The sequence below is a fragment of the Suricata suricatta genome, chromosome 6, assembly GCF_006229205.1.
Source record: "Suricata suricatta isolate VVHF042 chromosome 6, meerkat_22Aug2017_6uvM2_HiC, whole genome shotgun sequence".
Lineage (NCBI taxonomy): Eukaryota > Metazoa > Chordata > Mammalia > Carnivora > Herpestidae > Suricata > Suricata suricatta.
Genome location: NC_043705.1, coordinates 90,567,826 through 90,591,117, shown reverse-complemented (window position 1 = coordinate 90,591,117; position 23,292 = coordinate 90,567,826). Strand labels below are relative to the sequence as shown.

Sequence of the window (23,292 nt, the reverse complement as noted above, 5' to 3'; positions counted from 1 at the left end):
GACTTAAGTTTCATAAGCAAACCACGACATTCTAAGGATCTAAGATCAATTCCTAGTAGCTGAGGACAAATATCAGAACTCTTTTTGGGCAGGATTAATGCTTCACTACATACCACCTGTGGGAAAAGACATTTTCAAAGATGAAATCTAAAATTTTATTACAGATTAGCATTAACATGAATATCTGCAACCTATTTTGATTAAAGGGAATGCTAATTTTTAACTCCAGTGAAGTGAAATGTGATCTTCCCCCATAATTAATTTTTCTTATTATTTGATCTACTCACAAAAGAATATACTCAATTATTAATATCAAATTTAGAATTTTATCAATAAAAACGTGGAAATTTGTTTTCCCTCTTGTTAAATAAGTACTTACATACTATCCCTGATTTTAACTATTGGCCTGCAAAGACTGAAATATTTACTATCTGATCCTTTTACAGAAAAAGTTCACCAGCCTCTGATGATTTGTAATACTGCTGAGATCTTTAGTTTTATGAGTTAACTTGGTGAGACTACAGACCTCATTATTCAATCAAGCCCCAATCTAGGTGTTGCTGTGGATGCTTTTTGTAGACGTAATTAACATTACAATCAGTTGACTTTCAGTGAAGGAGACTATCCTCAATAGTCTAAGTAGGCCTGATGCAATCAGTTGAAAGGCCTTAAATGGGCTTTCCTTGAAAAAGAAGAAATTCCATCTGTGGACTGCAGCTCCTGCCTGAAAATTTTTAGCCTGCACTTCCTGATGGCCTGCCCTACGGATTTGAGTGTGCCGAACCAGCCCCACATTCACAGAAGCCAATTTCTTTATATTTACATTACATTTCTATATATTTATATACTTATCCTACTGGTTCTGGTTCTCTGGTGGGATCCCGAGACTGATTCAACTGCCCACTACAAAAGATACCACCTAAACTGTGCTGCTCGAAAACCAAAAGGGAAATTATTTCATTTCATTTTTAATGTTTATTTATTTTTGAGAGAGAGAGCGAGAGACGGAGACAGAGCACAGGCAGGGGAGGGGCAGAGAGAGAGAGAGAGGCACAGAACTCAGGCAGACTCCAGTCTGTGAGCTGTCAGCACAGAGCCTGATGTGGAGCTCAAACTCCCAAGCAGTGAGAATATGACCTGAGCCGAAGAAGGATGCTTAGCTAACTGAGCCACCCAGGTGCCTGAAAAAGGAAATAATTTTAGATAAAATGAAATTAATATTTTGCCATAGCTGCCTGTCAGCTGTGATATTGCCTCACCTACCTTGATTCTCTAATGTAAGGCAGAAACGGTAGTGAGAGTTATGAATATAGAAAATTTGCGAAGACTTTAATTCAGTCATATTACTGTGGGCTAAAGTGACTCTTTTCTTTTTTTTCTAATAAAAAATGCTTTTTTAAAGCATTTGTTTATTTTTGAGAGAGCGAGAGCGAGCGAGGAGCGCTCCTGCACGCAGTGGGGGAGGGACAGAGAGGGAGACAGAATCTGAAGCAGGTTCCGGGCTCTAAGCTGTCAGCACAGAGCTCAATGTAGGGCTTGAACTCATGGCCTGTGAAATCATGACCTGAGCTGAAGTTGGAGGCTTAACCGACTGAGCCACCCAGGCGCCCCTACTTTTTTGTTTCTTGATAGAATCTGTTCCCAGAACACAAATGAGATTTTTCCAAGAAATGTCTTCATTAGCCTAACTCTAGGACTCTCTTCCTAGGGGCCTGTGGCTGGCTTTCAGAGCACCCTTACCTTCTGGCTTTGCTGGTAAATCCCATGCTTGTGTACCTTCACAGGAGAGTTTTCTGGGCTTTTGTCAGATTTTCATGAGTTCGTGGCACCGATAGGATAAAAGCCACAAATGACCTCTTTTGTAGGTGTATATTTGATCATTATGTGTCACCTGCTGTGTACATTATCTCCCATAATCCACACATATGAAGTAGGCATATCCAATCTTTTGCCGATAAGCTATAGTGTGGATTTGAATTCACATCAGATACCAACGTTTGCTCTGGAGCAGTGGTGGGAGTCCGGTTCAATCCCTAGGCTCAGTCATCTGCGAACTTCCTGCCCTTGTGGTGGTGGTCTGGGAGGCCCCAAGTACCAGCTTGGCCTCTGCCCACTTGCCTAGGGAGGAGCAGGTTGGAGGGGACCTTCTGGCCTTCTAATGTGCCCCAGCCCAATGGGAGGGAGGGGGAGGAGCGGGCGCCCCGGGGAGAGGAGGGCGGGCCCTGAGAGGGAGTTTGAAAAGAGGAAGGAAGTGGGGCCGGCGGAGCGCCTAGCCTGGCTGCTTCCCCACAGGACGACGCAAGGCACCCACAGCCCCCCTGGCCCAGCCATGGCCCCCTGGCGCAAAACTGACAAGGAGCGGCACGGCGTGGGTAGGTGCGGGCACCGGGTCCCCAGCAGGGGGAAGGGCAGTTGGCCAGAGAACTGCAAGCAGGAAGATGCTGCGGGAGGCGGCGGCATGGGCGCGGGCCGGAGCGCTGACCCGAGGTCCGAGGGCACAGTGGCTTCCTCAGCCTGCGGCGGGCCAGCCGGCTGAGGAAGATGAGGCGGAAGGAGACGAAGGAGGGCACCGGACCCGGTGGGCTTCGCCCAGCCCGTGCCCTTTCCCGCCTGGAGTGCTGACCCCTGCCTCTCCCCAGTGCTCTGCATCCCCTAGATGCAGTCCAGCCCAGTGCCTGTCAAGCTGGCTCTGTGTGCCAGACTCCCAGTGTTTCAACGAGTGGAAGCCATTGCCCCATGTAGAGAACTGGCCTCATAGAAGGAGCGCCCGTTCTCTCCCCTGGCTTGGCCTAGCCCAGTGACACCCATCTGTCTGCTTCTCCTGCCTGTTCCTTCTGGGTCAGATGACCCCAGATTTGGTAGAGGGTCCAGAGGGCTGTACTAGCTTGTGGCAGAGTGTTGGAGGGCCGAGTCTTTCACTCAGCCCTGGGGAGCCTATGGGGAGAAAGGTTTCTCTGCCAGGTTATCTGGGGATATCCAAGAAGCCAGCCTCATCAGCTTCAGCCATCTAAGCTCCCAGAAGCCTCTGCCTCAAGCTCAGGGGCGGAAGTGGTAGCTGGGGGAAGGGAGACTTCAGGTGCTGGGACTCATTCTACTAAGTGGCACCGTGGTGCAACCTCCATAGACTCACTGTGGTTTTCAAACTCAAGTGTGAATTTGAAAACAGCTGTATGGTTTCCTACGCGGGCAGAGACGAGACAACACCCCTAGAGATGAGGATTGAGTAGGGCAGAGGCTGGAGGATCCAAGTGGGGTGGAGGTGGGGAGATTAGATATGGGTAATCCCAAGGCCACTTTTGGAGAAATACTGCCCTGGAGATTTCAACATCTATTCACTTGCTGGGCTCTAGGTACTATGGAGTGTTTTAAGATGAATGGTCACCATCCAGAGAACAAATAATCTACACCCTCGAGGGGGTTCAGTTTCTTCATCTGTAAAATGGGAAGTTTGAACTAAATCCCAAAAGGACCATGTTTAACCTCAAAGCTTCTCTAACTTTGGCCCCTCTAGCTGAGGATATTAGGCTGAAATTTTTCTCAAGTTAAGATGCTGACTGTTAAACTGGGCAGATCATTATAGGTAGGGAGGCCAGTGTAGTATAGGAGATGAAAGCTGGACCTGAAGAGCATATCCAGGAAAGAAGAGAGGTATGCCTTTCACCTGAAGGGAATGATTATGCTCAGAGTAAACTGGAACTACATTTTGGAAGGCCAAAAATGCTAGGCTAAGAAGTTGATACTTTTTCTATTTTGGCAATGGGGAGCCAAAGAGGGCTTCTGACCAGGGAAGAGGCATGAGCAGGTTTGTGCTGAAGCCACAGTGGAGGGAGTTTTGGTGGACAGAAGGGCAAAGGTGCCTGGGCAGCAGACAAGACACGGTGGTCTAGGGTAAGTAGGGAAGATAATGAGGGGGATTGAGTGGTGTGGAAGAGTCCACCCTCCACCCCAAGGGCTGCAGTGCATTCCTGCTGTGAAGGCCCTGGGCTATGATGTGAAGATCTTGGGCTCTGGTGCCAGACTGCCTATTCTTGGATTCCAGCTTCTAACACTTACCAACCCTGTGACCTAGAGAAGTTACTTACTCTCTCCAGGCCTCAGTTTCCTTGTCTGTATGATGGGGATAATAATAGTACCTGCTTCCCAGGGTTATTGTAGGACTAAATAAATGCATCTACATAAAATCCCTAGAATGACAATTGTACAAAGCAATCCTCACTCAATGTTATCAATTATTATTCTTAGACCTTGTCCTCTGCATGGAGGTTTAGTTGAGGACATGACATCACAAGATGGGATAGAGTTACAGGATGGAGTGAGGTTCCCACACTCCCTAGAAGGGGAAATCCCACCTATGTGCTCAGAGGTTGGGAACTCTGTTAGACCCTAGACTCAGAGGCTTCTTGATCTGAAAGTATAGCTGACATTTTTTAGGCCTACTTGTGAAAATTCTATTTCATTGGGGGGCAGAAGGTCTATGATTCTCTAGGGAGCAAGAGAGCACAGGGTAGGTGCCTGCTCATCAAAGGGATCTCTTTTCTCTGCAAATGAACGCTGGACTAAGGAAGGTAACCTCCAGCCCTCTTTCTTAGGCCCTGGATAGATAGAAGGAGAAGGCAACGTTTAGGTATGATGAATTGGGGAATTGGAGTCATGGAACAGAAAGAACAGAGACCAAATAGTAAGGAGCCTGGATTCTAGTCCCAACACCATCACAATGTGCAGACAGATCTATGTTCTAGTTTTCTCATTATAAGTTAAGGAATTAATATCTTTTTTATTTCAAGGTGTTCTTTTATGAATAGCATTTGAGATAATGAGTATGGGGGCTTTGAAGAAGAAAAGAGAAACATATAAAGGATGAGGGGGTTCTTGAAATATCTCCATAGTCCCAGCCAGGCCGAAAACACAAGGAGAATCTGAGCTTTGCTTTTCTATTTGGTTTCTTTGTCAGTGCTGGTAACATGAGCCAGTCGTCTTTTGGCTTAATTCTCGAGGATTGTTGATGTCTATCTGTTTGTCTCGGGGGCTGACTTTACCTGAGGCTCCTTCATCAACATCACAACCACTGGCTTCTTGCTCATCTTGTTGTCTGGTGGGCAGCCAGTTGACCCTTCATATAGATGCATAGTCAGATTTTTTTCCTTCCTTGGGAAAAGAAGGAAACATGTGATCCATTAGAATTGAAGAGAGTTCCAGAGGTGGAATAGGTGTTTCCAAGGACAAAACAGTGTGACTATGAAGAAAGAAAAGGCACAGATGCTGCCTTTGAGGAGATATATGTGATGTTAGAAGCTTTGACTGTGAAGTCGGAACTGATTTCAAATATGGGCATGTTTCCTCATCAGTATAGTGGGGGTAATGATGAATAATGTGGGTCTTGGGAGACTGTTGTGAGGCTTGGATAGGGAAATGCAGGAAAAGCATTAGTAATGTGGTTGGGTCAATGAAAGTTAGTGACTAAGGTCAAGGGGGTTACCTAATAGTTGTGGAGCCAAGAGAAACACAGAGTAATACCAGATTCAGGACAGTTATGCCTTCCAAGTGTAGTATTTTGTGGTTTATAAGACCCATTCTTGTGCAATATTTTTGGCTCCAGAACATTTATGTGAAGCATTATTTTCATGTTATAATTAAGAAATTAAGGCCCAGAAATGGGTGATGGGCATGGAGGAGGGCACTTGTTGAGATGAGCACTGAGTGTTATACGGAAACCAACTTTATAGTAAACTATATTTAAAAAAACAAAACAAACACCCTTCCCCCCAAAAAACAAACAGGCATTAAAAAATTAAAAAAAAAAATCAAGGCCCAGAATTCATATAATTTGGAAGTGCTTGGGCATGGCCTTAAATTGACTTTAGACCACAGGCCCTTTGCAGCACACTAGGATGGAATCCAGGAAGGAGAACATCATAGAGAAAGGCAAGATGTTGGATTATGTGGCATTTGGGTCAAATAATAAATATTCTCCTCTGGTTTTAGTAGATGTTTATAATGGAACAAAAACAAAACAAAGCAAAAACAAACAAATAAAAAAACCCAAAAAACTTTGGAGAGGTAGACTGCAGCCAGATTGTGAAGGACTTTGAAAGCCAACCTTATAAGTTTGGACTTCGTTCTGTGCACAATGGAAGTTTTGAGCAGGCATGTCACCTGTAAGAATTTAATATAATTAAGTGTGAGAAGGGCAGGGATTGGATGCAGGGGTACAAGAACAGAAGTGAGTGACAATTTATCTATCTACTAACTGCCTGATTAGTTAACCCTGCAAGAGTCTACTTATAATTAACATTTCCTTTTCACCTTTACTGTATTAATCCTCTCTGCCTGAGTCTCAGTGATGAGAGCTTCCTCCTTGGAGGAGAGAAGGGACAGCAGAAAAGGGGGAGGAGAAAAGAGTATAACAGTATTAGTTAGGAATAAGTGTGACTGGGTGATAGAATACCTCTAAAACAGTGGCTTACCCAAACTAGTTTATTTCTCTCTCAAATAGAAAACCCAGAAATGGTCTATGAAGAGGGATCATGGTCTACTGTGCTGCTGTCTCATGAACTGAACTGGTTGCTCAAGCTCCTGCTGCCAGGTCCCCCTTCCAGCCAGCAAGAAGGATGAAGGGAAGCAGAAGGACATGACCTTTCTCTTTAAGGACACCTACCTGAGTGCCCACTTAATACTTTCTCTTGTATCTTGTTGGATAAAACCTAGTCACATGACTGAGGAGGGAAACTAGGAAATGTAGTCTGTAATGTAGACAGCCATCCACCCCACTGAAAATTAGGAGTGCTATTTCTAAGGAAGAAGGGGAAGAAGGACATTGGGGATAATCATGTACTTAAAGAACTGATCCCCAAATATGGTTACATTCTGACGTCCTGGGGATTGAGACTTCAACAAACAGATTTGTGGGACTAGATATGGATAACAGATGAGTCCATAAGGGATGACCCATCATCTGTGGTATGACATTTAGGGACAGGTCAGGCTTTTCAGACAGAGAGTGATGGGGAGGAATTGGTGTGGGGGCTTCAGTGATGCCTGGAAACCTCTTCTCTATGTCTCTGGTTATGGTTGTATACTTGCAGACAGTGTTGGGGAGTATTGGTGGTGACTTCTAAGGCTGTGAGGGAGGATATGTTCTATACCTCTCCCTACCTTCTAGTGGTTTGCTAGCAATCTTTGGTGCTTCTTGGCTTGTAGAGGCATCATCCTGATCTCTCCCTCCATCTCCACACAGTGTTCTCCCTGTGTATGTGTCTTTCTCCAAATATTGCCTTTTATTAAAGATACTACTCCTTATTGGATTAGGGCCCACCCTAATGATCTCATTTTCACTTGATTAACTCTGTAAAGACTCTATCTCCAAGTAAGATCACATACTGATGTCCTGGGGCTTAGGACTCTTAGCACATGTCTGTTTGTGGGAGGTGCACATTACCAATAGTACTAGGCTCTGCAAAAGTAGAGAAAGGGTCTTTTCCACATCTTGATTGGGCTATATGGATGAATCTAAGACTACCCCAGTTTCAGGAATGCCCATGATGTTGTTGCAGTGCAGGACAGAGTTGGTCCATGCCAAAATGGACAGATTTGGAGTGGGCAGTGGGTACTTGAGTCTTGTGCAGCACAGCCTCTTATTAAAGGAACAAATCCATTCAGACCAGTTCAATTAAAAGTTGTGCGGTGTGTGTGTGTATGTGAGGAGGGGGGAGGTATATTTTGAGGATCAGAGGAAATAAAAAAATCCAGGAAACATGAGAGGCAGGCCTCTAGAAGGGCCTGAGCTGAGGCTACCCTGGCAACCTCTGCCCCCCCCTTCTTGTGGCAACCCAGCTTCTCTTAACACATCAGCACTGTTCTTTTTTCTCTCCTCACCAACTCCTTCTAATTCCATCATTCCTTCTTAACTTTGATATTCTGATAACACCATAATAGTGGCCCCAGCACGTCACCCACTCCAACTCTGCATGACTTTGCAGTTCAAGTGTCTGCTGAACCTTCTATCTGTATTTATTTGTTCAAAGTTCTGAGAGAGAAGATCTGAATAGACTGATTCACATTTGCTAAGGTAATAATCAAGGAGGAAGGATAGAGAGCATTTTTCACTTATTAACTTTTTCAGTCACTTATTCATTCTTCATTTATTTCTTAAATATTTGTTGGGGATTTCTTATGTGCCAGGCACTATGCTAGACACTGAAATTACTATAATTAGACCTATATAGTTCCTACAGTGTTGAAGCTTATAGTCTAGTGGAAAAGACAAAAAAGGAAAAAGACTTTATGGGCAAATCAATAAACATATAATTACATTATATATGCCAGTGTAATAAAAGAGTTTGTTTCATGAGTAAGAATATTGGAGGGAAGGGTCTGAGAAGGCCTTTGAGGGACAATGGAGGAAAGAATTCCAAAGGAAACACTTGGAGGGATCCTAGTATCTTTGCTATGGAGGCCAATTATATCTTGGACTGGTCCTTAGACATTAGTCTGGTGCAACAACAACAACAAAAACATGTATTGAAAATCTGATTCCATCCTACCACCAATTCTTAGGTGCCTGGCTTTCTGCTTTCTAATGCTTCAGCAATTTGAGGTTGTTTAGAAGGGCCTGCTGGGCTGGCTCTTTGAGTCCACTAAGGAGATTGTCCTAATCCTTAGGTTTAGGAGAGCTTCACCTGTTAGTGGCTATCTTGTTCCCAATCATAATGTTTGTATTTGAATGAACCTTAACAGATTGTGTTTACTAAGTGCTGCTTCTTCCTGAGATCAACATCCTTATATTGCTGCTGTATATTGAGGCAGGTGATATAGTCACCATAATATTCTAACTTCTGGATCTTTGAACTTCTTTTTGCTTGTTTGTTTGTTAAAATTTGCAGGCCTTTAATTTAATAGTCAATTACACATGGGTGCCACATTCTGTGTTCTGTAGCAAATGTTCTGCAACTGGGAAATGATAATGCTTATCATCACTATCCAACTCCAGAAGAATCTGAATAGAGACACGACAAATGTTCCCTTTAATAGGCACTTTCTCCTTTCTTCCTACTTCATTTAATTGATGTGAGTTAAAACACAGTTAAGGCTGAGTTTCTAAGCCTCTTAAGGCTTGGCTTTTAGTTTTCCTTGGAGAAAGTCATCTCTTGCCCCAGTGACCTCAATAGGACACTGTCAGCTTCTACACTGGTTTAAAGCTACAGTCACAGAAGCTGGGAGTAGAGGGGGATATGACTTCATATCTCACTTTTCCAGACCTCTCTCTAGACACTACTCCAGGGCACATAGAGTTTTCCTGACAACGCATGATCCCTTGAATCCAAGCCTAAACTCTGATGCTAGAAGGAGATGTAGGTAGACACTGTGACTTGCATAGATGCAAGATCCAACACATATTTTGAACAGAATAGATGTTAAGCAGTCTTCTGTTGGACTGGATTGAGTGGTGGCAATGCCAGGGCTGAGACACCACGATTGGCATGTTGGGTTTTGGCAGAGGGACATATGTAGTGCCAGCTGAATCTAGAGGATTTAGCGAGGAAGTGGAAATTTGCTGTATGCCTCACTAGAGGTGTCAATAGAGTTGTCTCAGGAAAGAATGTTCTGGGTAGAATAAATAGTCAATGCAAAGGTCGCAAGAAGGATACCTCTCTGATGTGTGGGAGGTCCCTGGGGCTGGAGGAGAGTAAGCAAGTGGCAGAGAGTAGAAAATGAATTCTCTGAGGGGAGGTTGTATTGAGTGGTACCTGGCACAAGTTGTAACAACTTCAGCTTTTACTCTAAATGGAAGGAGGTGGGGCATTCTAGTTTTCAGTAGAATTGCAGAATGCTCTGTCTTGTTTGAAAAGGATTATTCTAGATGCTTTATGACAGAGAGAGGGGAATTAAATGAGAAATCAGGAAGGCCAGTCAGGCAACTATTTACAATAACCCAGACAAGAGATGGTGGTGGCCCACACCAGGGAGGCAGCAGTGGAGGAGGTGAGAGGTGCTTAGATTCTGGATGTGTGTGTTGTATGTGGAGCAAATGGGATTTTCCTCAGAGAATGGAATTGGGTATGAGAAAAAGAGAGGAATCAGGAGTGACTCCAAGGTTTTGGTATCAGCAGTGGAGAGACTGGAACTGCAAACAGGACATCCTTCATTAAACTCTTGATCAAAGTTATCATCCACATCATCATCAATACTAACATCGCTCACCTTTTTTCAAGATAGAACATTTAAAGAGCACTTGTGCTACACCTTTAACCACAGTGAGGTGGCTGCTTTTATCATCCTTTCACTGATGAGGAAACGGAGGAGCGGAGACCTTCAGAGTCTCTCACTGAAATGCAGCCACTTTCAGGCAGTTTCCTTACACTTCATTCCTGGAGGAACCTCATCTGTTGTACTGAAGTACTCAGTTTTCACCTTGTCTTTTAGTAACAAACTACATGTCACTTCTCCCACTGGATAGCATATTGTCTGAGGGCAGCGCTCTGTTTTGGGGGGTCAACTTTGAGTCTATCCAGCTATAAGGCACTAGCAAGAACATGGCACATCCGAGAAACTAATTGTTATTGTAACATGGGACCCCTTAGGAATCCAGTGGAAGCTATAAACTTCCTTCTTACAAATCTATACATGTGCAGTTTTGCATTATAGTTTCATCACAGCCCATCCATGGAAGTGAGTTAAGTAAGAGCCTGGTAAAAGTACTCAGTAACTATTTAGTAAACCAATACAATAGACACAGCTAAGGCCTTCTGTCCAAGATATAAATTTTTGGTTTTGGGATCTGTGAAGAATAAGAAAGCTGTTTATATTGTCTATTCATATAAATTAAATTCAATAAGCATGTGTTAAGTGATGGTCCTAAGTTGGGTATTATACTAAGTGATGGTCCTGAGCTGGTTTTGATAAAATCACAGTCCCTGCCCTCAGTAAACTTACAATTCAGTAGTAATCTCCCCATTTCATAGGTTGGGCATGGATGTACCTTTTGCTTAATGCTATCATAGCTCTGCCATTACCTTCATCATATTTCATTGCAGGTTCATGTTGAATTATTTGTTTCTTCCATAGAATGTAAACTCCATGATAGCAAGACAATGACTCTTGATCTTCTCCAGCACAGATTAGATGCTCAGTTAGTCATTGTTAATTGGATGGATAGATGGGTGGGTGGGTGGATGGATGAGCAGGGGGGTGGATAAGTAGGTAGATGAATGAGTGGTGGGGGATGGGAGGTGATGGGTTGCAGGTGGCTATTCACTTTCTGGTGGTCTCATAAGATTTAGATGGACTGGGTAACCCCATCTTGCCTTCATATCCTCAACCCTAACCCTTCCCTGTCAGGAGGCTGGGTCCTATGAGAGCAGCACAGCAATAAATGGAATATTCTTTAACTCTTTCTCAAACAATTGAATCCCTATAGTTGGCCACCCTGGGACTCTATTCACATGGCCCAGCTATCCCTCCCTGGGACTGTGTACACATTATACAAATTCCCTCCCCCTTCCTCCCTGCCCTTACACCTTTATTCTCCACCCACCTCCTCAGGCGCTTTCACTCCATTTCTCCCCCTTGCCCTCCCTCTGCCCCTTCTTCTCCTTCCAGTCTCACTTCCTTCATGGGGCCTCTCTTGATCTCTCTCCTCTGAGACTCCACAGCTGCTGTGGCCCACAGCATAGTCTTTTATTTTTAAGGCAATTTCTTGTTTTTTCTTGGTTAATTTTGTCTCTTCAAGTAGATTTTACAAAAGCTCCAGGACAGCAGGAACTATCCCCTCTCACCCCACTTTTCTAACTTGCAGGATCCAGCAGAGTGCCAGATACTCCCTTCCCTGGAAGTGAGGGGCTGAAGAAATCAACCCCTGATTTCATCATAAAGCCACTCTTCCAACTCTAGTGTATGAGTGTGTGAATATATGAGAGTGAGTGTGTGATTGTGTGTGTGCACCTAGAGCAGCCCTGGAAAAGAGTGAATCCCATCATGATGTTTTAGAGTAGTACTTACCAACTTTGACACTATTGATATTTGAGATCAGATACCTCTTTGTTACAGGGTTGTTCTGTGCACTGTAGGATGTTTAGCAGCATCCCTGACTTCTATCAGCTAGATGCCAAAAGTCCTTCACTTCGTCCCCTTACCCCTTCCAGACTGTGACAACTGAAAATGTCTTCAGACATTGACAAATGTTCCAGTGGGAACAAAACTGTTCTTAGTTGAGAATCACTGTCCTTAGTTAGAGAACTCATGGCAATCCTATCTTTCTCTTATTGGCTGAGCATGTCCCTTTGGCTCACTAAAAATGGAGTACAGTGATATGCAGTTTGGCTTCTTCCTGCTGTGTCACCCTGGACTGTTCACTTGATCTTATACTACCTCAGCCTTCTCATCTGTAAAATGGAGAAGATAATGATTGTACCCAAGAATTATGGTGAGGATTAAGTAGGTGACTGTTGGTAAAGCCCTTGGAATAGTGTTTGGTGCACAGAAAAGCTCAGTGGAGGCTGTAATTCCTTTGTCTTCTCCTGGTCAGTAGAGGAATACCTTCTCTTTGGTTACCTCTGGCTGTGATTCTCCCACCGTATTCACTACTATCACTGGATGTCAGCTCTGGCCTTGAGGCTGGAAGCTTCTGCTGGGTTATCGTAGTTGCCCTCCCTGATACAACATCAGGATGTTGCCTTGGTGCTGAGCCTGTCAATACCTTGCCCAGAGACTTCAGGCAAAATGCTTGTGCATTTTCAATGAGTATGTTTCACTTGAATTGAAAGTGGGCCTGCCAGTAGTTCAGTACCCCCCTAGAGTAGAGACCCTCTGAAGTCCAGCTCAGGGACTAGAAAAGTGAACTCCAAGCAATTGCATTATTTTTCTTCATCACCGTTTTTGATCCTCTTATATATATATTTGTCCAAAATCTATTCTGGTATTTGCTGAAGCTTTTACTTTCAAACATGTCAGCAAAGAGCAGGGCCCCAGATGAGGTATGAGTCCACCCTAAAGATCAGAGGGCACTTGATGGCTGCCATCAAAATTGGCAACCAAGCTGAGTCAGCGTCTCCTGAAGTAATCTTAAGGAATTCAAGAAAGAGTTTAGCCAGAACTAAACATGCCCTTTATGTTCACATCCCTTCAGTTCAACAAGTATTTATTAAAGCTCACTGAATATTGATTGAACTTCTACTGTGGGCCAGGTGATGTTCTCAACGCTGGGAACTCCGTGGTCAAAAGGTGGACTCAATCTTCTCCCTCACTGAGGCTGCAGAAAACAGGAAATGAACAAGTCTAGTATATATATTGTGTGTATATATATATACATAGATGTATATATGTATGTATATATGTGTGTGTGTGTGTGTGTGTATCCATCCAGTGTATATGTACTTGCACATACATATACCTACACACACACACACACAATTAATTTTAGCATCAGAAATAGGCTGGTAAGGGAAGCAAGAACTTTGGACTCTGATCTGGGCTTGAATCCACTTTTTACTACTTTCTAGCTGTGTAGTCATGGGCAAGTTCCTTAATCTCTGAGTTTCTCATGTATTACATAACGGTAATAGCTTGGAGGATTACTGTGAAGATTGAATGAGGTGATACTAGTAGAATGTTAGGGATTTTATCTGTCTTATCTGTCACTATAACCCCAGGACTCAGAACAATACCTAGCACACAGTAGGTGCTCAGATGAATATCTGTGTAAAAATCGTATATGCTTGATAGATAATATATGCCCAATAAGTGTTTATATTTTTTTTGGTGGGCAAGTGTGTGCAGTGGTTAGAATGCAGACTTCTGGATCAGTTTACCAGTCTAAGTTATGAGATGGATAAGTTGTTTACCCTCTCTGTGTCTCAGTTTCCTCATCTGTAAATCCAAGAGTAACATATCTTCTCTCCTAACACCACCCCACCCTAGAGACCCCACCCCACCCTAGTTGTTTCTATGAACTGCATGCTATAACAATAGTGTTTACTTTTTCCTTATTTCTCTCAATTTGGGTTCCTGATGAGCTGTGTATCTGAATATATTTAAGTGGAATTGATGGCTAATCAATGAATTCTATTCCTAGGGTTGTTGAAAGTTTCGCCTCTCTCAAAGTAGCTGTTTCCACTGGCTTGCCAACCCAGATTTCCAATGTGAGAATCGGATTGGGTTTAATGATGACCCTGGTATTTTAAACACCTCTTTGATCCTCAGCCATAAGTATTTTGGTTTGAGTGTGCTTGTCAGTAACCAACTGCTGCCTTGGTTCTTGGGTGTAGTACTTTGATGGAGGAAGAAGTCAAATCCTCCCTGAGGATGTGTCAATATTCTCCAGTGTCTGAAGACCTTATATGAAAGGGGAAGCTGGAATGGGTGTGTCTGGGAATCCTGCCACCCACCACTTTTCCATCTTCCTTGGGTGGGCATGGCCAGGGTGGGACAGGCTATGGTTTTAGTAGCCTTCCTTATTTTTTGTTCTATATCTTCCTCATGTTTTTGTGCCCCTTTCATCCCTCATTCAAAAGCTGACAGTGGTTAGGCCGACAGGGAATAAGGAAGAAGGTAATCTGTTTCTACACTGGTCAGAAGTAACTCAAATGAGGATCATAGATAAGCAATCAAACTTTAGCAAACAGTGGCATTCTGGTTCAAAGTTTCCTGTTAGTCATTTAGAAAACTTAACAGAATTGGGTATTGGTATGCAAAGCCACTTCCTTTGTCAGAAATGTCTGCTTTTCCCCAAATGGAGCCTTGAGAACAGAGGCCCTTATACAAAAACAGAAATACATTTATAAATTAAACAGAAACATCAGTTACTTTCATTTTCATAAAATGTGAGTCTTTGGAATGAATACAGACCTTCATGTCGAATACCAGATTTCAAGATCTATCCAAGACATCTTCTTAAGTTGATCAGTTGGAATCTTCTAATCTGACAAAGCTGGGCAGAGGGCAAGGAAGGAATTCCTAAGGAACGATGGGGAGGAGACAAACAAAACACAGCCTTGTCCCACCCTCCTAACGCCTGATGGACAGACCTAATTTGTTAGTACTCCAGAGGCCAACTCATTTTATGGAAGGTATTTTTTCTGTTAGAAACCTTAGTTGCCTCCTTGGCCCTGCCCAGGTCTGTGACAGACATGTTCTTAGCCAGATTTCTGGGGTTGGAGGGAGCAGGGAGTGGAAGAGTCTGAGTTAGGGCACCAGCAAGCTGGAGCGGGTCCAAACTGGCAGCCTGTGTGGGGACAGGGTTTGAAATCAGGCCAAGTGTAAAGGGGATGGAGAAACATGCTATGTTTATGCAGGAGGAGAGATTCCTGAGTCCCCTGAGGGCCTTCTCAAGGTTTGCTTTTGAACAAAGGATTAATTTTATTCAGTGTTGACCAACTGGTGTCATTTGTTACAAACTGCAGGGAGGCAGATTTAAAGGTGACCTAAAGAAGAGCTCTGAAGTTCTTCTGAACAGATTGCTAGGAGGTTTTATAATGCTAATAAAGAGAAAAATGATGACCATTTATTGAGAACTTACTATGGCCAGACACCAGTAAGTCCTTTGTTTTTTAATCTCAGCTGAGCTTCCTAAGAACCCTGCAGATTAGGGACTATCATTTCCTCCATTCTACAATTGGGGGAAATGAGGGTCAGGGGTGTGAAGTTGCTGCTCAGGCAACTGACCCCTACAGTGACTTTGGGGGGGTTATAAAAATAATACCCTCCCCTGCCCAGATCACAGGTTGCATACTAGCCTCCAATGCTCTCTTGCCAAGGTGGCTATAAGGCCACCTGTAGGGTAAAACCTGTAGAATCACCTGCTGTGACTCTGGGTTTGAGGCCAGAGCCAAAAAAGGGCAGAACTGAATTCAGGAGCCATGTCTGTCTGACTCTAGATAGACTCTTGGCTCCCAAGCTTTATCACCTCTCAGGATTGAGACTTTCCCATTACTATGAAAACCTACAAAGGCTAAGTGGTCTCATGGTGAAAGGGCTGATTTGCACAGGTGTTTGGACCAAATAGCCTGTAAGTTTCCTCCTTTTCCCTTAGAGAATGTGGCAAGACTGAAGCTTGAAGCAGGGTCTGGTGAACACCTGAAAACCTGCCATCTAGGTTCTGTGGGGAGGAAACAGGTGCAGAGAATGAACAAGACACAGGGCTGGGTTTGAGTCCTGGCTTTTACTACCAACAGGGTAATGGGAGATTATGGGTGAACCACTCAAACCCTCTGTACCTCATTTTTCTCATCTGTAAAATCAGGATGGTAGCTATCTCATGCAGTAGTTATGAAGACAACAGGAAAGGACAACTGAGAATGTGCTTCTCTAGGACACAATGAAGCAATATTATAAATGCTTCCTTTTTTACGTTTGAGGAGGGGTCTGATCTCATTTCTTATCCAAGGCCCCTTCACTGATGTGATCACTGTTTTCACTCCATCCGTAAGTTTTGGGAGGCTGTGTTTTCATTTTCATTTGTCTCTAAATATTTTCTAATTTGCCTTGTGAGTTCTTCTTTGATCCTTGTTGCTTAAAAATATATTATTTAGGGGCACCTGTGTAGCTCGTTTGGTTGTGTGGCCAACTCATGATTTTGGCTCAGGTCATGATCTCACCATCCTGAGATTGAGCCCTCAGTTGGGCTCTACGCTGAACGAGGAATCTGCTTGAGGTTCTCTCTCCCTCTCTCTTTCTGCCCCTCTTCTGCTAGGGTGCACACATGTGCGCTCGCTCTCTCTCTCTCTCTCTCTCTCTCTCTCTCTCTCTCAAAAAAGAGTATATTGTTTTACACATAGTTGTACATTTTCCAGTTTTATTTCTCTTATTCATTTCTAGCTTCCTTCCTTTGTAGTTAGAAAGATACTTTGTATGATTTCAGTATTTGTAATGTATTGAGATGTGTTTTGGGGCCTAACATATGGGCTATACTAGAAAATGTGCCCTTGAGAAGAAAGTACATTCTGCTGCTGTAGGATGGAGTGTTTTGTGTATGTCTTTCAGGTCTGGTTATTTACAGTGTGGTACAGTGTCGCTTCTTAGTGATTTTATGCTTACATATTCTATACATTATTGATAGTGGGACATTGAAGTCTCTGATTATTATTAGTCTCTGCCTAGTTCTCCTTTTAATTTTCTCAATATTTGCTTCATATATTTTGGTGCTCTGTTATTAGGAACATACGTTTATAATTGTTCTATCTTCTTGGTGTGTTGACCCTTTTGCCAATATATAGTACTCTTCTTTGTCTCTTGAAACACTTTTGACTTAAAAGTCTGTTTTGTCTAATGTTAGTATACCTACTACAGTGTTAGTTTTGTTACTATGTGCATGGAACATTTTTTCCCCAACTTATGTTTTTGGATGTAAAGTGAGTCTCCTGTAGATAACATGCAGTTGGATCATGGTGGAGTTTTTGTGGGGCTTTTTGTTTGTTTGTTTTGGTTATTGTTTTATAATCCTTTCTGTCAATCTCTGCCTTTTGCCAAGACTTAATTCATTTACATTAAATGTAAACACTCAAAATATTTACTTCTAACATTTTGCTATTTGTTTTCTATATATCTTACATGCTTTTATGTTCCTCAGTTCTTCATTACTACCTTCTTTTGTGTTTGATTTTTTTCTAGTTTACTATTTGATTCCTTTCTCATTTTCAGTTAATACCAATTTAGCCTCAGTAGTATACAAAATCTCTGCTTCTGTACAAATCCGTCTCTCCCCTTTTGTTGTTATTGTCACACATTACATCTTTATACATTGTGTATATGTGTGTATTATAGATTTATAATTATTGTTTTATGCATTTGTCTTTCCAATTGTCTATTAGTGATGGACCTCTATTTCTGTTCATCTCTTAACGTCTTTGTTTTTGAAGAATAATTTTGTGAGAGATAGAATTCTTGGTTCAATTTTTTTTCTTTTAGCACTTTAAATTAAATATGCCTTCCCACTGCCTTCTAGTGGTTTCTGAAGAGAAATCACTTATTAATTTTATTTATGAGTCTTTGTACATGATGATTTGCTTCTCTCTTGCTGTTTTTAAAATTCTCTCTTTGTTTTTGGTTTTTGACAGTTTGACCATTATGTCTCAGTGTGGGCATCTGTGTTTATTTTGCTCAGATCCCACTGACAATTTTTGGTCTGTAGATTTATGTCTTCCATCAAATGAAAATTTCTGGCCGTTATTTTTTCAAATATGCTTTCTACTCTTTTATCTCTCTTTCCTCTAATTATGAAAATCCAATTGTGTGAAGTTGGTGTGCCTGATACTATCCCTCATGTCACTTAGATGCTATTCATTTTTCTTTATTCTCTTTTCTTTCTACTTCTCAGGCTGGTTGATCTCAACTGACCTACTTTCAAGGTTATTGCTTCTTTCTTTTGACTGCCCAAGTCTGCAATTGTGCCTCTCTAACATTTGTTATTGAATTTTTTAGCTATAGAATTTCTATTTTATTAGTTTGTCATGTCTATCTATTTGATGATATTCTCTATATTATGAGACATGTCATTTCAGTTTTACTTAGTTATTTGCCCATAATTTAGCTAGTTGAGCATATTTAACACAATTGATTTAAAGTCTTTTTCTCATAAATCTAATGTATATCCATTTGTGAGGAGTTTCTCTTAATTTCTTTTTGTTCTCCTGTGAATAGGCCATACTTTTTTGTTGTTATTTTTTTATATGCCTCATAACTTCGTGTTGAAAATTGGATACTTGAATATTTTAATGTGCTAGCTCAGATTGCAGATTCTCTTCCTTGTCAAGGCTTGTTGTAGCTGCTCAGTATAGGATGTAGTGGTTTGCTTGTTTAATGACTTTTCTAAAGTACTTTTCTGAAGACTGTATTATTTGTTGCAATGTGGTCACTCAAATCTCCAAATGCCTGTTGGAGAAAGTTGAAAGAAAAAAATCTGCTGTTTGCAGCTAGACTCTGTATGTGGGTATTGGAGCATATCTTCAATACTTAGCCAGGCCACTTGCAACTCTACCTTCGCCTGCCTACATTTCCTGACAGCATGGAGCTTGAAGGGCCGTCAGAGTTGAGAGTTTAGGGCTTTCTCCCATCCTTTATCAGCATGTGTCCAGACATGTGCATAGCCTTCCAGACCCCCTGGTATACGTGGGTATTGCTCATTCAATATTTATCCATATTATAGTAGCCATCACTACTTTAATCCTTTCTGTGGCTAAGTAATATTCCACTGTATGACAGACCATCTTTTGTGTATACACATGGCAATGGATGGAAGACAGAAAGATGTTAGTTAAGCAGGGGAGGGAGATAATCCCATTGCACTGACTATTGCTCTGCTGATGTGTGGAAGTGGGTGGAGGGAGGCAGAGTAAATGTGGAAAGGCACATGAAAAGGCCATTGTTCTGTCTCTCTAACCCTAGTGGTCTTCAAACCAAATAGAGGCTTACCACTGATGAATCATGTGACCAAAGAGGGCAGATAATAGACTGAGCTAAATGAGAGGGATCCTGAGTCCTCCTGGCAGTTTTATCATTGACTTACATTATTTCCTTTTCCCTCATAAAGCATAAATAATAAATAATAATAAAGGACAAGCCCATAGCTCTAATCCTTTGGGGAGCCCACAGACAGATCAAAACAGACAAAAACAGTTTCTTAGAACAAGGTCCTCTCTGCTCCCTCTGGCTCTAGAAACCCATACAAATGACATGGAATACCATTTTCAAGACCACCACTGAGTTGGAGAGTCAAGGGAAGGACAAGGATAAGTTTAAATGCCACAAAACTACCAGGTTTCAGTTGCCTTTTTCTTGATTAAGCATTTGCTTGATTGATGTAAACTTTTGACTATTTTCCAGAGTTCTGATAAAGTTGATTCTGACACCTTTTGTAAGATTTCTCATTACTTCTTTGGAGGGACAGGCATGTGGAATTCCTTACTCTGCCATTTTTTCTGAAGTCACCTCAAGAAGTAGTTTTTGAAAGCATTTTGTTTTGTTGACATATGAGGAAACTGAGGACCAATGGGAGAGAGAGTGAACTGAGTTACAATAGTTACTACCACATGGATGAATCTTGAGGACATTATGCTAAGTGAAAGAAGCCAGTCATAAAAGGCTACATGTTATATGATTCTATTTGTATGCAGTGCCCAGAATAAACATATTTATAGAGACAGAAAATAGATTAGTAGCCACTTGGGGCCAGGGTAACTTTCTGAGGTGATGCGATTGTTCTAAATTAATCATGGTGATGCCTGCACAACTCTGTGAACAAACCATTGAATTATATACTTTAAATGAGCAAATTATATGTCAACAAATCTATTCCCAAATAAATAAATAAAATCCCTCCAGCTTCCCAATTCTCTTGGAATAAAGCCCAAGTTCATCACAAGGCTGTGCATGACCTGGTCCCTACTTCTTCTGTCTCATCTTGTATCACCTTCTCTTACCTTACTCCATCCATAGCAGTTTCTTTTGGTGTTTTCTGAATATGCCAAGTGCCTTCCTTCCTCAGGGCCTTTGCAGGGCCTTCCTCCCTCTTCATGAAATGCCCCTCCCTTCTTGTCCCTATAGCTGACCAGCTCACATGCTTCGTGTATCAACTTAGACAGTCCTTTCCTAAATACCGCAATATGTGCCCTATACCTCTCTACCAGGCTCTATTGTTTTCTCTTTCACATGCATCATCTTTTGTAAACTTATATTTGCTTCTGTTTTCACCAAAAGAGCTGGATCAGTGCCTAGCATGTGCCTGGCACATCATAGCCACTTACTGAATATCTGCTGCATGAACGAATGATGGCAACATTCTAGAGTCATACTGTTCATTCTCCTGAGAGACTTTCCTTAAATCAAACCACATACATTGTGCCTTATTCTGTTCATAAAGACCTCCTAAGCTGGTGATTCCATTTTAGCCCTTGGAAAGCAAGCTGCAACGCTAATATGGATTAACAATGTGGCCTGGTCCTCAGTTAGCAAGTGATGCTGAGCAGGGCCTGTGCACTGCAATGATATGGCATGATGTCGTGTTCCAAGGGGTTAGCAGAGGTTCTGACAGCACAGAGGGGCCTCTGGCTACTTCATAGCCAACTACTGCCCCCAGTCACTGATAATGGAAATGGGAAGATAGAGCAAATACTTGAATGTTAAGCTGCTGTCACCAGGAGGGAATAACTGAGGAGCAGCAAGTAGTTCATCATGGTGGCTGAGAATATGGAAGTTATACTGATTTTCTTGTCACTTCCTGGCCTGATGACTTTGACTAGATTTTTTAACTTCTCAGCACCTCTGTTTTCCATCTGCAAAATGAGATCACAGTTTATACCTCACAGGGTTTCTGTGAGAAGGGAATGAGATGTGCAGAGCACATGCCTGGTGCACTGTGAGAGGTCAACCTATGGTAGATGACATCAACAGCATCCTTGTCATGCAGACTGGAGTGCAGGACCTGTGCTAGGAGAGGTCCAGTTTGGTCAATGAGTGAGGGCCTTTAGCAGCCAGGCTGGGGTTACATTGGGTCCTGTGGTAGGCAGTGGGTTTCTGCACTGGACTTATTAGCTCATGTAGGCTGCATGGTGTTGGGTAAGCTCAAGGCAGGGAAAGCAGGGAGGAGCAGTGATTCTCAGTATCCAGAAGTCTCACCAGGTTGCCTCTCTCTTCTGTTTCACAGCCATATACAACTTCCAAGGGAGTGGAGCCCCCCAGCTCTCCCTGCAGATTGGTGATGTGGTGCGAATACAGGAGACCTGCGGAGGTGAGTCACTGGCTCAGGTGACCCACGGATGCCAGGACCCTGGGCTGATGGTGTTGGGATGCCTACAGTATATACCCAGCACCTCCAGCCCTCTCTTGGAACCTGCAACTGTGTGTGGTCTGTTATGAATTTTTATAGTATTAGTAATTAGAATTTACTGAAAACAATGCTTTGTTATTTTAGGAATTTATGCTTAGTAGCCAAGGCCTGACTGTGTGGTTTGATGTTTGTTGTGCTGTCCACTTGCCATAGCCATGGGGCTCTTTGGGCCTGTGATTCCTACCTTCTTTCTTAGTATCAATACTAATAAGGTTATAAAGGGAAATCAGCCCTTTTAGGGGTTTGAAGGGCTCAGGCAATTATACCCTTGATTCCAGGAGAACTCCTATGCACAACTGTGTGGTACAGGCGCTGTGTCTGGTCCTGTATCAAGCTGGGGGCCCTGTCTTGGGCAAAGTGGCATCTCTTCTTCCCACACAGGTGCCATCCTCTTGTGAAGCCAAGGGTGTATTGGGCTGAGTTTACCCATGGTGCTGCTGGTGGTGGTAAAGGTGCTTTTTGAAACTTGCACGAAAGCTAATGGCCTTGGACCCACCACTTAGGCCATTATAAATCAATATATCCCCTATGTCACTGATAAAATTGATATTGGGTGTGAGGCTTGGGTGTAAGAGCCGAAGCAACTTGCCAATGTGTCAGCCACCATGCGGCAGGCTCTCTGAGTCCTCAGTGGCAGAGGGGGACCTCCCCAGTTCTCCCCCTGTCTGGGCGGCCTCTAATCCTACTGTGTGGAGAGCACATGTCCTTCCTGTAGCTGGGTAGAGGAGGTGAGTAGGCTGAGGACCCAGGCCCACCCCTTGCTCCAGGCTAATCCCTCAGACAATGCTCTCCTATGCTGAGATGGGAGTGAGGGGTGGGCAGGAAGCAGGTGTGCTACTGGGAAGGAGGCCCCCTCCAGGGGAAGCAGTCAGCCAGAAGAACAAAGGGTTCTTACAGAACTAGCCATCGTTGGACGTTTACCACATATTGGGGGCACTGTGCTAAATTCTATATAACAGGCTAACGTGCTTGTCCAGTCACCCCTCACAACAGCCTGCAGGACAGGTCTTTTCTCCAGTGCCAGATTAGCTGTATGCAACTTCCAGGGAAGTTCTGCAGATTGGCACACAAGTGCACACGGTGCACTCCCAGATACATACACACACACACACGCAAACATAAACACACAGACGTGTTCACACACACACACACACACACACACAATTCAAAAGACAAACAAGCAGAAAAGCTTTTGCAAGGGGGAAAGAATTTGATATTTGATATTTCAAAACAGCTTTAATGGGGTCATCATGGGAGAAGTGGGAACTTTGTTCACCTTCCTTACATTAATCTTGTCCTTTAGTATTGTTATTTTGGGTTGTATGTAAGGTGAAACGAGGCACCAGTCTGGCCCTGTTAAAAGACCTTTTACACACAGAGTGAATGTGACAGGGGCAGGATTGAGAGGATATGGTTCCAAACACTCTGCCTGCTTCCACACTGCAACCCATCTTTTACAAATCTGGTTCTACCCAGTGGCC

General features: G+C 42.9%; 1 protein-coding gene across 1 annotated transcript in view; it reads left to right on the top strand.

The window, feature by feature from the left end:
- Positions 1 to 2,250: 2,250 nt before the first annotated feature.
- DOCK2 (dedicator of cytokinesis 2) overlaps positions 2,251 to 23,292 on the top strand; it is a 404,233-nt gene continuing 383,191 nt past the window's right edge. The window contains exons 1-2 of the mRNA XM_029942884.1: positions 2,251 to 2,372; positions 21,629 to 21,712. Of these exons, the coding sequence (XP_029798744.1) occupies positions 2,330 to 2,372; positions 21,629 to 21,712 (127 nt within the window). The 5' untranslated portion in view covers positions 2,251 to 2,329. The remainder of the gene's footprint in view (positions 2,373 to 21,628; positions 21,713 to 23,292) is intronic.